Source organism: Gymnogyps californianus, chromosome 23 (genome assembly GCF_018139145.2).
Source record: "Gymnogyps californianus isolate 813 chromosome 23, ASM1813914v2, whole genome shotgun sequence".
Taxonomy (NCBI): domain Eukaryota; kingdom Metazoa; phylum Chordata; class Aves; order Accipitriformes; family Cathartidae; genus Gymnogyps; species Gymnogyps californianus.
In genome coordinates this window covers 1,115,275-1,133,092 of record NC_059493.1, presented here as the reverse complement: position 1 = coordinate 1,133,092, position 17,818 = coordinate 1,115,275, and the positions used below count along the sequence as shown (strand labels likewise).

Sequence of the window (17,818 nt, the reverse complement as noted above, 5' to 3'; positions counted from 1 at the left end):
TGTCACCTCCAAGCTGGATGCCACCTCCAAGCCAGCCATGCCAGGGCAGAGGCTCCGGAGGCTCCTTCCAGCCTAAATTCTCCTCCAATTTCTTCAGCCAAGCACGCATGAGGACTCCCGTACAGCACTGCATGCACTGCCTACCTACAGACGAGCTGATGAAGCTACAGGGGCTACATTAAAGAGGAGACAAGATCAGAAGAGATCCAGAGGTCTGGCCTCAGGACCCAACCACACTTCCCAGCCCTCTGCCCCGGTTAGTCTTGATGTTTACTCTCACATCTGCTCAGAGTGACATTCAAGACTGAGCAGGGTCTGTAGATCAAAGAGCCGGTATCAAACCGTGAAGACTCTGCCAAAGACACAACTGTGCCTGTCGCTGGGACAAGCGTGGTGTAACCCTCGCTTGTTTTTAAATTGGACTACAGCATTTAGATTCATGGCTTTTAATTCAATATCCCGGCCTCCGAAGGACTGGGTTGCACCACGTGCGTGTGCTTGGGTAGCTTTCAAGTCACTGTTTGACAAAGGGCACAACCCAAACCAACATACTTTGTGTTTTCCGAGTCTGTATTGCTTGGCTCAGCCACCCATTTGCCTCGAAAGAAGCATAAAGTCAACATTGTTTGTGAAAATCCAGCTTTGATCCTACCTTAAGACCTTTACAGCACCCTACAGGCAGTGCGTTTTGGCTGCGTGGGATCGGTGCCATTGAAAACACACTCAACACTGATGCAAGTGTTGGGGCATGAGACTCCTTACTCACCCTTAACTGCTCATCTAACCTTCGCGTCCTGGTTCGCAGACTGCTCATGTGCTACTGAATAAAGAAAATCCCTGCTCTACATCAGGACATGTATGAAACTGTCTTAAAAATCCCCTGGGTAATGCTGAGACTTAGTCACTACAGGAACATTTTCCTTGTGAAACAGTGGGGATGGGGAAATATGCAGTCGGGTTTCCAAAATCCTCTTCCCAGCTGAGCCCTCACCTGCTGGACTCCACGTTGAAGAGCTGGCCTTCTCCTCACTGGGGGAGCTTCAGTAACTCAGAGCAAGACAGACCTCTGCACATACTGCCCACGGCCAGGTTGGTTTCTCAATTTTAAGTTAGGGAGCAGCTGGTGGGAATCCCTCTGGCCACCAGACCCAGTCCCCCTCCCCAGGCTGCAGATCAGCCGTCTGGCTTTATGCACCCAAGCTCAAAGTCAAGCTTAGCTACAGCCTGTCTACCCCAACATGTAACACCGCCCATGCCTGAAGCAAAAAGGAAACCAGTCAAGACGTAGAGAATACCCTCCCTGCCATCCTCCACTCCAGAATAAACCCTCCTGATGAGCCATCAGAGCTGGAAAAAATAAAGCATCGAGAGCTCGTTAAAGGTGGATTCCCAGGAGAAGGCATTCCTTGTATCCGCTTGTGATCCAGGATGCTGCCCACGTCCCACAAAGCCCACGGCGTTCCCTCTTGAACAGAGAAGCTCCTCTTGGCTCTTGCTTAAGGAATCGCTGGCGTTTCTTTCGGGCAAAGCGAGGCAGAAGGACCATCCACAACCATCCGGCCCCTCCGGCTGAATTCAATCCTCCTTGGGACACGGGCACTTACCTGAACTCACTGCTCAGACACACAGAGAGAGAAGCGAAGGCGATATCCTGGCGAGGTTGCTCCTTACCTTATGTACACTTTTGGGATTTTCCAGCCAAGCATAATACATTTCCTCCACGTAGTTTGAACTAGTCCCACTCAAAAAAGGCTCGGCAGCCACCGGTGCGCTGTAGCACCTGATCTGTTGAAACGTCCTGGGTGCTGCCGGCCTGTGTTGGGAAATTGTCTTTACAGTCTGTGAGGCCGTCAACGGCCTCAGCTTTGCTGCACAAGTCCTTAAGTTAAGCATGTTTGTCCTGTCGCCTCACGCAAGTTCCTGTTGGGAGAGAAGGGAAAAGGGGGTTAGAAATTATTGCAGGAGAGCGCAGAGCAGAGACCACCTCCCCTCCGGCCCCCGTTAGACCCGAGCACCGAGAACTGAGCTTAGGATCAGTTTTTAATTTGGATTAATCCATCCACCCTATCCCACGGCTGAGTCCCCAGCAGCTGGGAAACGCAGTTTTTGCTCAAGACGCTCGGCGCGGCCGGGTCTGCCCCCTCCATCCCTGCCGGCACGGCACCGTCATCTCCCCTGACGCGACAGTGAAAAGCAGATTTGCTCGGTGGGGCACCCAACGCCGGGCTCAAATGAGCCGCTGCACGTTAAAGCCACCCGCACCTTTTTATATCAGCACCTTTGTACAAAATAAGGCACGCCTGATGGTGAAACGCAGCCCAGATTAACAGATTAACAGGCATCAGGTTCCCCTGGTGCTTTCCTCTTTAGTTCTGAGCCAACAACATCTACTCCTTCTCCAATAATAAATCCATAAAGTATTCTTTGACTTCTTTTTATTTTTTGATTCTTCCGCCGAGAATCTTCTTTTTGTTTGTTTTAAACAGGAAAATCCTCTCTATGAAACTCAGATTCCAGCAGGAGTTGGACACTTTGGGCCCTTCAACCTCCCATTTGCAGGGACGTCGTACGAGTTTAAAGAAAAGCACTTTAAAGCACCGTGCCCAGAAGGGTGCTGGAAAACGTTTGTTACCAGCTGGATTTTAACGCTGAGCGTCACGTTTTCCTTCACATCGAGCTGATCCAAGTCTAGTGGGGCGCGCTCCTCCAGGTCTGCGCGAGCCGCAGGAGGACAACCCTCATCACGCCAATCCAGCATGGAAGCTTTTTCCGTTGCTCTCTCTCCCAGGCAGAAGGTCTTGGCTTCAATTTTTGCTGCGTTACTCACCCCGCGACCGCTCTGCTTGGCCGAGGTTTTCTTCTCGCCTGTTTGTGTTACGTGCACCGGGATAAAGCTGGGAAGAAACTGTCTATGGGGAAGACCCCTCGCAAAGTAGAGGGTATGGTGGTGCAAAGCACTTGGGATGTGGGCTCCAGGACAGACCGCTTCATCGCTTCTCCTTAAAAGCTCAGACCCAAGAAGGCCAACGCAGTTGAAAGACCCAGAGAGGGGCTCTCCCCTGCCCAGAGAACCCAGAAAAGCAACCCGGAGTCGGCGTGGGACCCCTCAAAGGTCCCCCAGCAACATCCACCTTGCAGCTCCTGGTGGGGCCCAGCCCTGCATGGACAGGGAGGCCTGGGGTTAACCACGCTCCTCGTTACACGCATCCAACCGACAGCCGCAGCCCGAGGGAAAGCGCTGGAGCAAGATCATCCCGGGGGAAGCGCTGGCACTTGGAGCCAGCTCTTCTTGGAGCTGCCCTTTCCACCCAGCTCCTCCCGCAAGAGGCAGGACCCAAGGCTGGAGGTGACCCAGCTGGCCGGTTTCCATATCCCCGACCAGTTTAACGAGCAGCAGCCCCACGTCAAAGCAGCTATCGTGCGTTCACCAGATTAAAATGAAGTTTCGCAGCGGACTGGAGAAAAAAAATACACCTTCACAACCAGCGTTTCGTCAGCCAGGCTTCCAGATTTGCCCTGCTGAATCTAGTTCTGGCTACTTGGCACAGCAGCAGCTATGCGTCCTTCCTCAAAACACAAGATTTTGGTCCAAAGAGCCCGAGGAGGACCCGGGATCATTCTAATTCAGCCAAAGTGTTTTACAGATTTACCCACGGAAAAAAGGGAAGACCACTCGGCCTTTCCACCCTGCTTGCTCACTTCTGCCTGCAGTCAAACCAGAACAGTAACAGGCAAGAAATGTCAGGCAGGTGCAGGACAGCGAGCGTGGCAGCACTAGATGTTTTCCCAGCTTACCCTCCTCAGATTTAAGCAGCAAAACACAGGCAAATATTTCAGAGAGCCGACCGAATTGGATGTCGGCACACAGGCACGCGCGCGGCGGGGAAAAAGCTTTAGGACGAAAGCATCGGCAGCGTCTCCGGCTTTGGTGTCCGGTTTCGGTGCTGCCACTCAGCAGCGTCCCGGTGACCTCTCTGGAAAACAGGGGGGTTAATGCCAGGGTTTGACCCAAAATGAGCAGAACCAGCTGGTCTTTGAGGGCCTCTCGCAGAAAGGGTTGGCTTCCTGAAGGCGCCGGAGGACTAGGGCGAGCTCGGAGCAGGGATGTTTCCGAGGTAAATCAAAATAGCGCACGACGACCGGGAGGAAGGACGTAGGAAATCGAGCCAGAGATAACCGATACGTGGGTCACACATGAACACAAAGCTCATGCACAGAGTTACAGCTGAAGAGGGGTTAAGGAGAGGCAGCCCGGGCCTGTCGGCCGGGCCCTCGTGGCGACAGCCGGATCACAACCCAAATTTCACCGAGAGGTCAAACAACAGGAATATTCCTAACAGGTTAACGGCTGGGACGGGCAAGAGCATACCGTTAAGGAGATTAAGGTACTAAATTTGACCTCTGGCAGCCGGAATCCGTGACACCGGCCCCAGAAGGCAGGCAGTCAGGAATTGCGCTTTTTTTTTTTGAGTTAAAAATCAGAACAAATTCAGCATTAAAGGAAGCGGCAGGGACGGTGTCGTCCCAGGGCCGCGGGCTCCTGGCCCAGCTGCTCCAGCACCAGGCGCCTTCGGGCCCGCGGCGGCCGAGGGCCCCGGGGCAGCGGGAGGCAGGCGCTGACCCTCTCCGGGGGGGTGCACCGTCGACACCCCCCGCCCGTCTGAGCCCTCCGAGGCCGCCCCGGGTGGGAGCGGGGGATCCGGCCACCGGGTGGGGCGGAACGGGGCGCCTGGGCGCGGCCCCGCGGGGCGGGGGGGACACCGGGGGGGTGGGCCCCACCGGCGGGCGGGCGCGGGAAGGGGGCGCGGGACCCCCACGCCCGCCGCGCGAGACCCACGCACACGCGCGCGCGGGCGCGCCGGGCCCGCCCCCCCCGCTCTGCGCCCGCCAATCAGCGCTCGCTGCCGCCGCCCGGGCTTCGCGCCCCTCACCGCCTATAGGAGCGGTGCGAGGGTCCCAGCGGCCTTCCCATTGGCCGCGCCGGGCTGCCCTTCTAGCGGCAGTCCCGCCCCCCCGCCCCGCCCGAGGCGCCCGGGCGGTGGCGCCAAGGACACCGGGGAGCGGCCGCGGCCCCCCCCAGCCCGGCGCGACCTCCCCCCGCCCTCCGGCCCCGACCCTCGCCCCGGGCCGCCCCGGTCCAGCCCGGCCCTGCCCCGCCGCCCGGCCCAGCCCGGCCGCGGTACCTTACCGGCACGTCCGTCCGCCCCGCTCGCGGCCCCGGCTCTGACAGCGGCCCCCAACCGCCGGCTGCCGCCCCGCCCCGCGCCGCCCCGCCCCGAACGCTGCGTCACCGCGTCGCCACACCCTCCCCCCGCCTGCCACCACGCCCCCGCCCGAGCACGGCCCATGGCGCCTGCGCCACCGCCTCCGCGCGCCGGGCGGGGAGAAACCTTCAGGGGCGGGGCCAGGCTTTGGGGCGTGGCTTGGGTGACGTAGACCAGGGTGGTGCGGTCGCCATGGTTACCCGGCGCGGCCCTCGCCTCAGGCCTCGGCGGCACAGCCTGGGGACCCCACCATGGCCTGGGGACCCCACAATAGCCTGGGGACCCCCACCACGGCCTGGGGACCCCATCAGGCCCTGAGGACCTCCGCCACAGCCTGGGGACCCCACCAGTGCCTGGGGACCCCACGACAGCCTGGGGACCCCCACCACGGCCTGGGGACTCCACCAGGCCCTAGAGGACCCCCACCATGGCCTGAGGACCCCCACTAGGGCCTGGGGACCTCCGCCACAGCCTGGGGACCCCACCAGTGCCTGGGGAACCCTACCACGGCCTGGGGACCTCTGCCACAGCCTGGGGACCCCACAACAGCCTGAGGGCCCCTACCACGGCCTGGGGACCCCCACCAGTGCCTGGGGAACCCTACCACGGCCTGGGGACCTCTGCCACAGCCTGGGGACCCCACAACAGCCTGAGGGCCCCTACCACGGCCTGGGGACCCCCACCAGTGCCTGGGGACCTCTGCCACAACCTGGGGAACCCCACAACGGCCTGGGGACCCCCACCATGGCCTGGAGACTTCCACTGTGGTGTGGAGGACCCCTTGGCACGGGGAACTCCATGGCCTGGGGGACCTCAGGCCTTTGGGGGCATCCCGGCGTGGGTGACAGCCAGCGGGCCTCGCCCCTGCGTGGGGGACAGGCAGAGCGGGCCTGGGGCACAGGCAGGGCTGGGCAGGCAGGAGGTGCCCAGGGAGTTTTGGGGTTGCTGGCAATTTCCTGCCGGGTGAGTCACGGCCGCGGCAGCCCCGAGGCGAGGAGCCACGCAGGGCCGGCCAGCACTTTCGGGAAGTGAAACGGGCACCAGGAAAACACCCCGACAGCCCGCGGCCACGCAAGCCCGGCCACGCATGTCCCCGGCCCGGCCGGCGTGGCGCAACCGCCAGCACCCCGGATGGACGCAGGGCATCCTGCGGAGCGGGGCGTGCTGCTGGCTGCAGGGCCCTGCTGCAGGGTGGTGACGAGGAGTGTCCCCACGGGCACGGCGGCCATGTCCCCAGGGCGACGTGAGTGGGCACAAGGGACCAAGGGGACAGCGGGTCCCTGCACCCTCTGATATTGGGGCGGTGGGGACAAGGAGGGGTGACGGAGGGGGCCGTGCTGGCCGCGGTGCCACGGGCCTGGGCAGCGCAGGAGGAAGCCGTGGGGAAATGGCGGAGTGGCAGCGCTTGCGCCACCGGCCCCTTCCGGGGCGGCCGCGGTCCCCGGCCCTGACGAGGGTCAGCGTCATTGCGGCCCCGCTGGCTGGAGCTGGGGCTGGGGCAGTCCCTGCTGGGTCAGCCCGGCCACCGAGGGCCGGCACACGAGCAGCGGCCCCACAAGTTGACCCCAAACATCACCCCTGCTCTCTGCCCCACACACCAGCCCCAGAGCATCACCCCTGCTCTGCCCCACACACCGGCCCTAGAGCATCACCCCTGCTTTCTGCCCCACACATCAACCCCAGAGCATCGCCCCTGCTCTCTGCCCCACACACCAACCCCAAAGGGTCCCCCCTGCTCTGCCCCACACACCAGCTCCAGAGCATCCGCCCTGCTTTGCCCCACGCGCGGCCCCTCGCTCAGCCCCACAGCGCTGCTCGGGGGCAGCCAGCCCCCCAGCCCTCCCGGTCTCGCCAGAGGAACTGGGCAAACCATGCATTGCGAAAGGTGGAAATCCCGCTCTGACCGCGCTTCCTTCCAGAGGCTCTTGAAAACCTGCCGCGCTGACGCCAGGCTCAGAGAGCGCCCAAGCGACGCTGCAGGCAGGACAGGCAGGAGCAGGCAGCTAAGTGCCGCGGCACTCGACAGGTCTCTGCCCAGGTTTTTGCAGTCAGCAGCGGAGATGGCGTTCGTTCCCGATTTGGACACACTGGAGAGCAGCAGGTAAGCGTGGCCGTGCCGGAGAGGACACTGGGGACGCAATGCCGCCCTGGTGCCATGGTGGCCCTGGCTTCACCATCTCCCTTTGCCTTTCAGCCTGAACGAGGAGACATTTTATGGCCCTGACTGCCTCTGCCCGCAGAAGGTAACACTGGGGTGGTGGGAACAGCGATACCCCTGTGATGGGGAAGCCGGACTCTGACCCCACATCCCCTTTCCTCCCCAGAAACCCCGCCTGGACTTAGAGGTGACATCACCTGGGGTGGACATCCAGGTCACGGTGACCAAGGGACACCCTGCCAGGACCTTTCGCCAGGCCGCCGTCCTCATGGTGGCCATGACCAAGCTCCTGAAGCAGCCGGCGCACAAAGACTTCACTGACAGTGACCTTGGGGGCTTCCTGGATGATATTTTCGGTATGGGTGGGTGGTGTCAGGGGTGTCACCCCAGCTGGGGGATGCTCTTGGGGGATGCTCTTGGACCCAGGAGCACCAGCATCCCCTTGACTATCTCCCTCCCCGCAGAGCCCATCTCCTTCCAGCGGATCGAGAGCAGCTACGCCAAGGCGCCCGTCTACCGCTACACCCGCTCCCAGTCCTTCGACATCCTCGACATCGACCACAAGTGCTTCGTGCTGGAGTCGCCCACCCAGCTGGTGGCCCTGCACCTGCAGGGACCCGCCGCCGGGCGGAAAGGTGAGGAGACACGGTCCCAACCCAACGTCCCTGTCCCCAACCCCGGGACCACCCGGGAGCCACCCCACAGCCCCAGGACCACCCGTTAACCCATCTCTTCTCTCTGCAGTGAAGCTCAACATCGCTCTGTACCGTCCCCGGTCATCGCAGGGCGGCCCGGGGACCGGGCAAGTGCCGGTGGCATTGGGCATCAAGGGCTACCAACTCTACATGTCGTGTGTGATGAGCGGCGCCAAGCCCGTGCTGCAGCTGGAGGTGAGCAGGGGGTCCCGCCGGCTCCATCCCCCACGGGGCTGGGGGCTCCATCCCACCCTGAACCCCGTTTCTCCCCCCTGGTTGTAGGAAGCCGATATCAGGAGGGACATCGAGAGCGTGGAGCTGACCCGCTTCATCTTCTACCGCCTGGACAGCCCGGCCGAGGGAACCACTCGCTTCGAGTCGGCCGCCTTCCCCGGCTGGTTCATCTGCACCTCCCTGCAGCCCCGCCAGCCCGTCGGCATCACCAACCAGCCCGACCAGGTCAACATTGCCACCTACGAGCTGAGCGGGCGCTGAGGAGCCCCCGCACCCAACCCAACCGGCAGTTGCCGGTTTTCAGGCCGTATGTACCGAGTACAAACCCCGCAGCCGGGACCCCCGTCCTCCCCGTCTATTTCAGGTGAAATAGCAGCTCTGGGCCCCGTGGGCCCGAGTCACCCCAATTTGTGCTTATTTATTGTGTCTGTCCAGTGCTTTTATACTTACTTATTGTGTCCATCCCTTGCTTTTAACTTATATACATTTTATTGGAAATATTGTGATTTTGTTATCGGGGATGGGGGTTATTTATTGGTGATGGAAGTGGAAATAAAAGGTTTCCCAGGATGGTGTCACTCAGCTTGTTGCTCTCACAGGGGTTAAACAATGCGGGGGTGGCTTATGGATGGGAAAATCCCGCTGTTTCGGCTGCTTTTGGGGGCTTTCCAGGCCTGCCCACCCCCTCCAGGCGTGGCACGGCACGGTATGGTGTGGTGTGGCATGGTCTGGCATAGCGTGGGGTGGCGTGGGATGGCATGGCCTGGTGTGGCATGGCCTGGCATGGCATGGCATCACATAGCATGCTGTGGCGTGGCATGGCGTGGCATGACATGGCCTGGCATAGCATGGCATAGCATGGCGTGGCACGGTATGGTGTGGTGTGGTGTGGCATGGCATGGCCTTGTCTGGCATAGCACGGTGTGGCACGGCATGGCACAGTGTGGCATGGTCTGGCATGGCCTGCCTTGGCATGGCATCACATAGGATGCTGTGGCGTGGCGTGGTGTGGCATGACGCGGCCTGGCGTGTCATGCCCATGACATGGCATGGCATGGTGTGGCGTGGCATTGCATGGCATGGCATCACATAGCATGCTGTGGCGTGGCATGGTGGGGCATGACATGGCCGTGGCATGGCATGGTGTGGCATGGCATGGCGTGGCATGGCACGGTATGGTGTGGTGTGGCGTGGCATGGCATGGCCTTGTCTGGCATAGCACGGTGTGGCATGGCATACCATGGTGTGGCATGGCATGGCATGGCCTGCCTTGGCATGGCATCACATAGGATGCTGTGGCGTGGCGTGGTGTGGCATGACGCGGCCTGGCGTGTCATGCCATGCCATGGCACAGCATGGTGTGGCGTGGCATTGCATGGCATGGCGTGGTGTGGCCTGGTATGGTAAGGCACGGTGTGACATGGTCGGGCATGACGTGACGTCGTGTGGCATCGCACGGCATGGGGTGCCACGCCACGCCACGCCACGCGCCCCACCGCACGCTAACTGCCGGCAATCGGGTCTAATTGACGGGGCAGCCGCTGGCCCCGCCCCGCCCCGCCCCGCGAGCCCCGCCCCATCCCGGGCCCCGCCCACCGCCTCGCCCCGCCCCCAGCGGCTAGCGCTGCCGGAGGGGACGTGTTGTCACTGCCCACCTACCCGCCTCTAAGCCAATCACGGCTGTCCTCGCCCGCCGGCCCCGCTCGGAGCAGGCGGTTTCCCTCTCTCCATTGGTCGGTTTGAAGAAGGCGGAGGCCAATGAGCGCGGCGCGGCGGTTGGCGGCGGCGGCGGCGGGTGGGCCGTTGGCTGCGCTGAGCGGAGCGCCCGGCATGGAGCGGGCAGGGGCGGCCGCGCAGGGTGAGGGGCCGGGGCCGAGGCCGGGGGCGGTCGGGGGTCCCGCGGGGTGGGGGCCCTGCGAGGCGGGGGTGCCGGGGGTGCTGGGGGGTGCGGGCGCTCCTGGGGCCCTGTGGGGTTGGGGGAGAGTGGAGACCTGGAGGGCCCTGTGGGGTGGGAGGTGATGGGGAACAGGGGCTGATATGGGGCGGGGGGCGCCTCCGGGGGCGATGCGGGTGATCGGGGGGCTCTGTGGGGCAGGGGCATGGGAGACCCTCTGGGGTGGGGACACCCCACTGGGTACGGGCTGGGAGTGATCTGTGGGGACCCTGCCCCGTGACAGGGGCGATCGCGAGTGCCCCGTGGAATGGGGGGTGCTGGGGGCCAGGGGGTGGGCTGGGGTGATCCGAGGTGGGCTCGGGTGGCCTTGTGGGGTGGGTGGGCCTGCCTCGGGGGGTGGAGTGGAGGGGCAGGGACGGACTGGGTGGCTGCTGGGGCTTAGGGAGGAACGTTGGGGCAGGTTGGGGGGGTGAAGGTGTTGTGCACCCCAAAGGGTGCGCAGGGGGGTACCCACAAAATGAGCGCGTTGACGCAGTTTGGGAGGGCAGGCAGCGTGGAGGGGCTTGGGGTGTGCCTTGGAGTGCTGGGGAGACTGGGGGTGCTGGGGCACCCAGGGGTGCCACGCTGCTCTTGGGGCTCTGTGGAAGCCTTGGGGTGCAGTGTCAAGGGAAGGGGGTGGCTGGGGGGGGCAGAGGGCTGGCGGGGGGGCGGGGGACGGGACTGAGATGCCCTCAGAGCCCTGGGCATGTGGGCTGTCAGATGAGGGTGGGACAGCTTTAGGGACAGGGGCGAGGCCCTGGGGACAGGCCGATGCTGGACTCCAGCCAGGCCAGGCTGTCCTGCCACGAGATGCCCCAGCACCACAGCCAAACTGGGGGTGTCGGAGGTATCCCCTGCCCCCCCCTGCTGAGACGCTCCTCGCTTTTCCCACCTGCCTGCGTTAGCAGAGGGCTTGGCCACAGCCGGGTACAGGCTTACGGGATACATAGCTGGAGCAGGGTCACCGGCGGCAACGTCTCCCCTTTTCCTTCTGCAGATTGACTAAGCCCCACACAAGTGAGGTTTTGAGCGGCATCGCGCCACGAGCGTCAGAGAGCTCTGGTCTTTACGTGCCGATGAGCCTCTGGGCAATATCACATGCATGGAAAACGCTCTGGGAATTTCTGGGAACAGCATTGCCAGGCTCGGGGTGGGGGGGCTCGGGAGACCTATACGGTAGCGCTGTGAATGTAAAAGAAATCCATTCTTATCGGCGCTCCAAATACCGAGCTTGTGGTGCGTGCGCTGCATTTTCCTACCATCTCTTTGCAGAAGAGCGGAGAAGACGGTTCCAGGAGCACCTAGCAGCCAAAGAAAAGCTGAAATGCCCGAGTGCAAAGTAAGTCAGGAGGATGTTGGGGTTGCACTAGATGATCTGTAAAGGTCCGACCAAATCAGTCAGTGATTCTCTGAGGTATAGCTGACTCTTCCGGCATCTGCCTTCTCTCCGCGGCGATTCATTAGCGTACGGAGCATCGCCTCCTCCCAGTGCCTCGCTGTCAAGGCAGCGACGGGGGACGGCTCTGCCCCGGCAGCACCCCGGCTGCGCTCTGTACGGTTACTGGCAGCAGGAGCAAAGGGATGGTTTGAGCGCTGACATTTCCTGCTGATCGATATTGTCTCTTCTGGGTATTTTGTGAGTCTCCACGAAACTTTCTCATCTCGGCTCTCGGGTCTGGCAGAACAGGCCCTTTTTGCCGATAACTCGGCTTCCTACCCGGGTCTTGAAGAAAGGGTGGTTCAAGTCTCACCGCTGCTTTTTAATGGCAGCTTTCAGCAGCCTTCTGGGCTAGGTTAATATTAGGAAGGGACATTTTCGGTGCATTTAAAAGGAAATAGATACAACCGCCTGTTAAATGAGTTACCTGGCTCTGGGACCCCTTTGCTGCCTTGCTCAGTTCCGCTGGAGCTGGGCTGCGTGCAGATACACTGCTGTGAGCACAGCAGCCGCTTGCAGGCTGCGGGTAGCGAGACACCTTTCTGCAAAGCTTTTAATTGAAACTGCTGATATGCTTGGCAAACCTGAACACTTGAAAGACTCCCTGTTGCAGTGACTATTTCTCATGACGTTGTAGTGCAAAGGAAGCCATAAAACTTCTCTGTGGGGAGAAGATAAAGGGAAGCAGGATCAGAGACCAGAAAGAGCCAACCAGTCCCTGGTGCCAGGCTCTGGAAAATACCACTAATATAATAGAAACGAGGACAGAAGATTCATGATCTTTCTTTATGGCATAGTACACTGCTTGTGTAGAATAGAGGACAATACCCGAACTCTCCGGGCTCTTTCGTTACAGAAAAATATCTGCACAGACATTAATCTTCCCTAATGGCTGAGCTGCTAGCTCCGGAGCAGAGGTGGGAGAACCCTGCAGCTGGTTGCTGTCAGAGGGCTGCAATTCAGGGAGGAGGAGGAGGAGGAGGAAGGATGGGGGGAGCTGACAGCCAGGGCTGCTGCCGCACCTCCCTGCTTCACTGCCTGGGCAGCTGCGGGGCTCGTGAATCAGCCGCCGCAGCGCTGCGGCTCGCCGTGGCAGAGTACACCCTGGCCGATGCGCTCCGACACCCCGCCGTGACCTGCAGCACGGCAGCAGCTGGCTCGGATGCACCTCGGCTGTCTGTGGCACGCGGGGCAAGTCGGGATGCCAGCCAGGGGCAGCGGCGTCAGCAGCCTCCAAACCTATTGCCTGACAACTTCCTTGACAGCTTTTTGATTTCCAAAAAGCTTCTCATAAGCTCCTGTGACTGAGACGCCCAGTGGTGCTAGATATTTAACCTTTTCTGCAACAGCTGTTAAAGAACCCGATATCTTGTTTGACTTCCTACAGACCCTTTTTAAAGGACCGGACGAATCGCCTGAATCCACCCTTACAACCAGTTTCTAAACTGGAGCATGTAAGTAGAAATCTTTTGAGTCTAGTTTTGTATTTCACACTTGAAGCGAGCCTGGGCAGAACAGGGTACCCAAATCAAGCTAGTGAGTTCCTGACCCCAAATGGGATGCAGTCCAGAGATTGCTAAATAGCTGGCAATAAGTCAACTAATTATTTTTCAGAAGAACTTAGTGTGGGAGACTCATCCTCTGCCCATGCGCTGGTGGGTGTTGTGTTATTGTTCTGTTGGCAACTGCTTTGTCACCGCGGGCCTTCTCGTGGACGTCCCCTGGGCTAGCGGGGCTGGGGCAGGAGCGAGCTGTCAGGGTTTGATCAAGCTGAGCTCTCCTCGGGGCTGAGGTTCGCTTTCTCTCTCCAGGTTGACAGGAACAAGAAGGACGTTCTCAGAAACGTGGCGAAGGGCGCTCAGAGGGATGGCAAGCCTGGTGCCAAATCCGCACAGCACGCTGGCCACGCTGCTCAGCAGAAGTCTTCAAATGCATCCCAGAGAGCAGCGGTGGTGCGTCCGGAGCTGCCGAGGAAGAGCGCAAAGCTTCCTGTGGGGCTCGTGCCAAGCATGAGCCGCCCTACGCAGCCCAGAGGGAGGCTCCCGACTTCAACCTCTGGTCACCTCAATCCAGAAAGGAACAAGAAGCCTGCACAGGAGACTGTCGCCGCTGCAGCACCTCCGACTGGAGGTGACCGCCCCGCTCCTGGGGCACCTTGCTCCCTAAATGAGGGCCTGCAGGACAGGCTGGTCTGCAACAAAGAAAACGTCCGAGCACAAGCCTCTACGCACCCTGTGCTGAACAGAGTTTTTCAGTCTGACAGAAACAATCTTGGGAACAAGAGAGTCTTGGCTCACAGGCAAAGCTCAGCCACGACGTCAAGAACCGTCACGGGCCCAAAGGACAGAATTAATAGCCGCCAGGCTAAGGAAGAGCCGATTCAGGATAAATTCAGGAAAACCCTGCCAGGCTCAAAGAACGCGTCTCAAAAACCAAGTAGCAAAACTCAGCCGTTGCAGCCCCCTCGGTTACTTACTGCTTCTACTAATTTGCTACATAAAAAACCAGGGGCAAACCAGGAAAAAACTAATACGGCAAGGCAGCCGGTAGGAAAGCCACCCGGCATGCTTCCAGTGGGAAGTCTTAAGCACTACAGTAGACCCCCCCAAATGAAAAGATCTCCCACAAAGCCTCCGGCTTCCAGCAGGCCCCAGGGGACCACAAACCTGAAATCCAGCCTGAAACCGGGTGGCACCGTGCGATGGCAAAGGCCCACAGCTCAAGGGGAGGCGAATAGGAAGGACGTGAAGGTGGTGCCTCCCGGACGCACAGCAGCAACCCGAGTGACAGTCCCCCAAAACCAGCCTCGCAGCACACACAGCTCCAAAACTCGAGCAATCGAGAGCGATTTTAGGAGTAGGAGAGAGAGGCTTAAACCAGAGCTGTCAAAGGCAAGTGGAGTACAGGCTATGCGTGTTCCCAAGACCCCATCGGCTGCGGACCGTAAGTAAGTAGCAGCTTTGGCCAACTCTGTCCTCGCCTCCAGGGGACAGCAGAGTTTAAAGTGTTTAACTGGGTGCACCAGCACCAACCTGCTGAAAACAGGGTCCAAAGTCCCCTTATCAGTGAACGCCTGTTTGGAGGTTGATGCCCCGGAAAAAAGGAGGGTGGGGATGAGATTTGGTGGTACCCTGGGTTCCTCTCCCACCCATTCAGCAAGCGGGAGGAAAGCGTGCGGCCGCTCTCCTGTTTTATCTTCAAGGCACACTTCAACTTGAGAGGGTTTTCCTTTCCCAGCCTAGAGCTCGGATGCGTTTTTAGGAGAGAGGTACCGGTTCTTCCTGAGCAGCTGAAGTTGGCTAGCGGGAGATTCCAAGGGAAAACAGTAGCCTGGCAAGTGCTGGGGTAAGAGCGATCCCTGGGATAACAGCGATCCCTTGGTCCTTTGACAGGAAACAGTTGGAGGAGTGGTTGGCATCCAAAGGCAAGACGTACAAGCGGCCACCTATGACGCTGCTTCAGAAAAAGCCAGTGAAGCTGTCCTGGAGAAATGTCAAGGAGAAAGAGAAGCAAGAGAAACCAGAGCAGCTCTGCCTGGAGAAGATCAACAACATATTAACTGAGTGCCTGAAGCTTGTGGAGGAGGTGGGAATGGGAAAGGAGATGCTTGAACAGGTTCCTCTTCTCCTGGAGGTGTTCCTCATCTCCCAGGAGATGAGGGCCACGTCCCCCCAGCAGCACAGAGGGGTTCGGAGCAAGCATTCTTGCTCACTTGGCTGCAGTTGCCAGAGGGGTAACATCATGTGTAGGAAAAGTCCTTGTGGAGTTACGGATCGGCCAAAGGCACGCAGCGAGATGCGCTAACAGGGAAAACGGAGCGATACCCGGTCACGGGGCTTGCGTGTGTCACTGCCGGTGTCCTGGTATCTGGCAGGGCAGTGTGCAGCAGGAATTTCTGCGGCAGCAACCCAGGCTGATTGAGCCACCTTTGAGGTACGTCCCTGGTGGACCTCACAGCTTGAGGTACGTCCCTGGTGGACCTCACAGCTGCTGTGAAGTATCACCTCTGGGAACGCTGACCACCAGCCCTGCTCCGGGGTTTAGTGGCTCTGTTAGTGCCGGCACTGAAGAGTCTATCCCTTGACATCCTTCTGAAATACGAGACTCATTTTACCAAGGGGAAAATAGAGGCAGGAAAGCTATTATCTGTCCAAAACCAGACTCTTCAGACCCTCCCTTTCCTAGAGAGTGCGGGGAGAGCGGTTACACGCTGACGGCTCCCCCAGCGCACACCTCTGGCCCTTGCAATCGACACCTTCCTCCGGGACCTTGCCCTTCTTCTTGTAGGGTGTCCAGGCAGAGGAGCTCTCTGCGGTGCTGTCCCACGTGCCCCAGGCAGAGAAATTTGCCAAGTTCTGGATCTGCAAAGCGAAACTGCTCGCCCGGAGTGGCCCTTTTGACGTGACGGGGTTGTACAAAGCAGCGGTCTGCGCTGGTGCCGTGGTGAGTGAGGCACGCTTCTCTTCGGCACCTCCCTGCGTTCCCTGTCTCTGCGCCAGCAGGTTTCCTCGAGATCCAGGGGTCGGATTTTGGGATGAGTTTAGCAGCACTAGTCACTGGTAAAAAAGCCCTTTAGAGCTGCCAGGTCCCGTTTTGTCCCATAGAAACACCTTTGGCTTTAATCAGCCAAGCGGGCAGCGCCGTGCAGGCGTGAGCGGGGCCAGGGGGAGGACGGGGAGGACACGCACCCTGCGCCGTGTTGGAGCTGTAGCTGGAAGCAGCGTGACAGCAGCTCTGTGCTGGTCTGGGCGGCGTAACTGCAGCATCTGGTGGGATTTACCCGCGCAGGGTGGACGCCTGCCCAGCCGTGCCCGTGTGCTGACAGATCTCGCTTGGAGAAGGGAAATTCTGCAGCCTTTTGCCACTGGCTCCAGCACGGGCTGTCGCGATGCGGCAAAAGCCTTTTCTCCTATTCAGTTGTAACTCCAGTCCCCGTTCCCGAGTCGGGCCTGCCTTGACCCACGTTCTGCTTTTCCTGCAGCCGCTCCAGGAGCTCAGAGAAGTTGTCCTTGATATTTTGAAGGCTGCAGACCAAACAGCAGAAGGTAACATGTGCATGTGGGGCCGGCTGGCAGGCTGGAGCGTGGGCAGGCTGGGGTTCCCTGCTGCTGCAGGCAGGGAAGCAGCATGGTTTGCAGTCTGTCCCAGCACCCTGTGTCGCTGTTGACTTTGGAGACTGAGTGTTGTGAAAATCTGGAATCCTGATCTCAAAAATGGGGCAAGATTCTTCTGCCAGGGCTGGGCACGGTCCCGGCCCATCCCTCCTCCGTAGCAAGGTGCCCTCGCCCATGTCCGGAGCGCCGCAGTGTTGTAATCCCTCCCCAGCTGCCGCTCTCTGCCTGCTCTGCAACCGCGCTGCCCTTTTCCTCTCCTGTCAGGGGAAAAGGCTGAGCCGCCCATTCCTTGGGACCCTACAACGCCTTGCCCGAGCGAGAGGCAGCACGTGGTAGCGACTCCCTGCCTGACGGGGACGTCCCTCGCCAGCCTGCCCGCCTCAATCAAGTTACAAGTTACGTCTGCATCCAGGTAAGGCTGAGCTGCCCGCGCCCGGCGGCGAGCACCCTCTGTGCCAGCGCTCCTCTGCAGGATTTACCTAAAGGCCCTTGTCCTCTCCGCAGAGGAAAGGAGTTGCTGGAAGGCCAGGAGCTGAAATTCCTGACGCCGGTGCGGCGCTCGCTGCGGATAGAGCGGGCTGGGAGCCACTACCCACAGATGCTGAAGGACCATGACCCTGTGGTGTCATCCCTCAGTGAAATCCTGGATGCTGAGGAGGAGACTCAGTTCTTCTTCCGGAAAAACAAGGCTTTGCCAGAGGTGGCGGAGCTGGAGGGTTTGAGTTTGTATCCCCCAGAGTGCTGCTGAGGGATTCCTGGCGGGGTGCAGGCTGCTTGCTCCCCCGTGCTGCCTTGCACGCGCTGCGCTGACTTCTCTTGTTGCCTCTCAGATGTAAATGTGTAGGGGTGGCACATAGTAAGCCTGTTTCACATATATAAGCACTGTTTTAAATATATAAAAACTTGCAGTAGAGATGCAGTGTGGCCTAATGAGTAGCGTGCAAGGTCCAGGGTTGGAGACGTGGGCTGTGTCCCCTGGGAC

At 60.1% G+C, this 17,818-nt stretch overlaps 3 protein-coding genes across 5 annotated transcripts in view; 2 read left to right on the top strand and 1 right to left on the bottom strand.

Moving 5' to 3' along the window:
- Positions 1-5,200, bottom strand: part of OGDH (oxoglutarate dehydrogenase) — a 35,745-nt gene extending 30,545 nt beyond the window's left edge. For all 3 annotated transcript variants that reach the window (XM_050910358.1, XM_050910357.1, XM_050910359.1), the window contains exons 1-2: positions 5,189-5,200; positions 1,672-1,920 (exon numbers count right to left, since the gene is read on the bottom strand). In XM_050910358.1, coding sequence (XP_050766315.1) covers positions 1,672-1,893 — 222 coding nt within the window. In that variant the 5' untranslated portion in view covers positions 1,894-1,920; positions 5,189-5,200. The remainder of the gene's footprint in view (positions 1-1,671; positions 1,921-5,188) is intronic.
- A 2,119-nt stretch (positions 5,201-7,319) lies between these two features.
- Positions 7,320-8,921, top strand: LOC127025338 (interleukin-1 beta-like). The gene is made up of 6 exons (XM_050910262.1): positions 7,320-7,365; positions 7,459-7,507; positions 7,589-7,778; positions 7,887-8,057; positions 8,167-8,312; positions 8,400-8,921. Exons 1-6 carry the CDS (start codon positions 7,325-7,327, stop codon positions 8,610-8,612), a joined length of 810 nt encoding a protein of 269 aa, XP_050766219.1. The 5' UTR covers positions 7,320-7,324; the 3' UTR covers positions 8,613-8,921.
- Positions 8,922-10,109: 1,188 nt separating this feature from the next.
- Positions 10,110-17,749, top strand: CKAP2L (cytoskeleton associated protein 2 like). The gene is made up of 9 exons (XM_050910099.1): positions 10,110-10,209; positions 11,560-11,623; positions 13,110-13,176; positions 13,534-14,669; positions 15,115-15,307; positions 16,010-16,165; positions 16,704-16,767; positions 17,101-17,248; positions 17,341-17,749. The coding sequence occupies exons 1-9, from the start codon at positions 10,110-10,112 to the stop codon at positions 17,582-17,584; spliced, it is 2,172 nt and encodes a 723-aa protein (XP_050766056.1). The 3' UTR covers positions 17,585-17,749.
- The last annotated feature ends 69 nt before the right edge of the window (positions 17,750-17,818 follow it).

Bases quoted from the DNA above. Each gene is read 5' to 3' on its own strand.
- LOC127025338 (XM_050910262.1), top strand. From the start codon at position 7,325: ATGGCGTTCGTTCCCGATTTGGACACACTGGAGAGCAGCAG. The intron at 7,508-7,588 runs GTAACACTGGGG...TTTCCTCCCCAG, and splicing joins ACTGCCTCTGCCCGCAGAAG to AAACCCCGCCTGGACTTAGA. The intron at 7,779-7,886 runs GTATGGGTGGGT...CCCTCCCCGCAG, and splicing joins CTTCCTGGATGATATTTTCG to AGCCCATCTCCTTCCAGCGG.
- CKAP2L (XM_050910099.1), top strand. From the start codon at position 10,110: ATGAGCGCGGCGCGGCGGTTGGCGGCGGCGGCGGCGGGTGGGCCGTTG. The intron at 10,210-11,559 runs GTGAGGGGCCGG...TCTTTGCAGAAG, and splicing joins GGCAGGGGCGGCCGCGCAGG to AGCGGAGAAGACGGTTCCAG. The intron at 15,308-16,009 runs GTGGGAATGGGA...TTCTTCTTGTAG, and splicing joins GCCTGAAGCTTGTGGAGGAG to GGTGTCCAGGCAGAGGAGCT.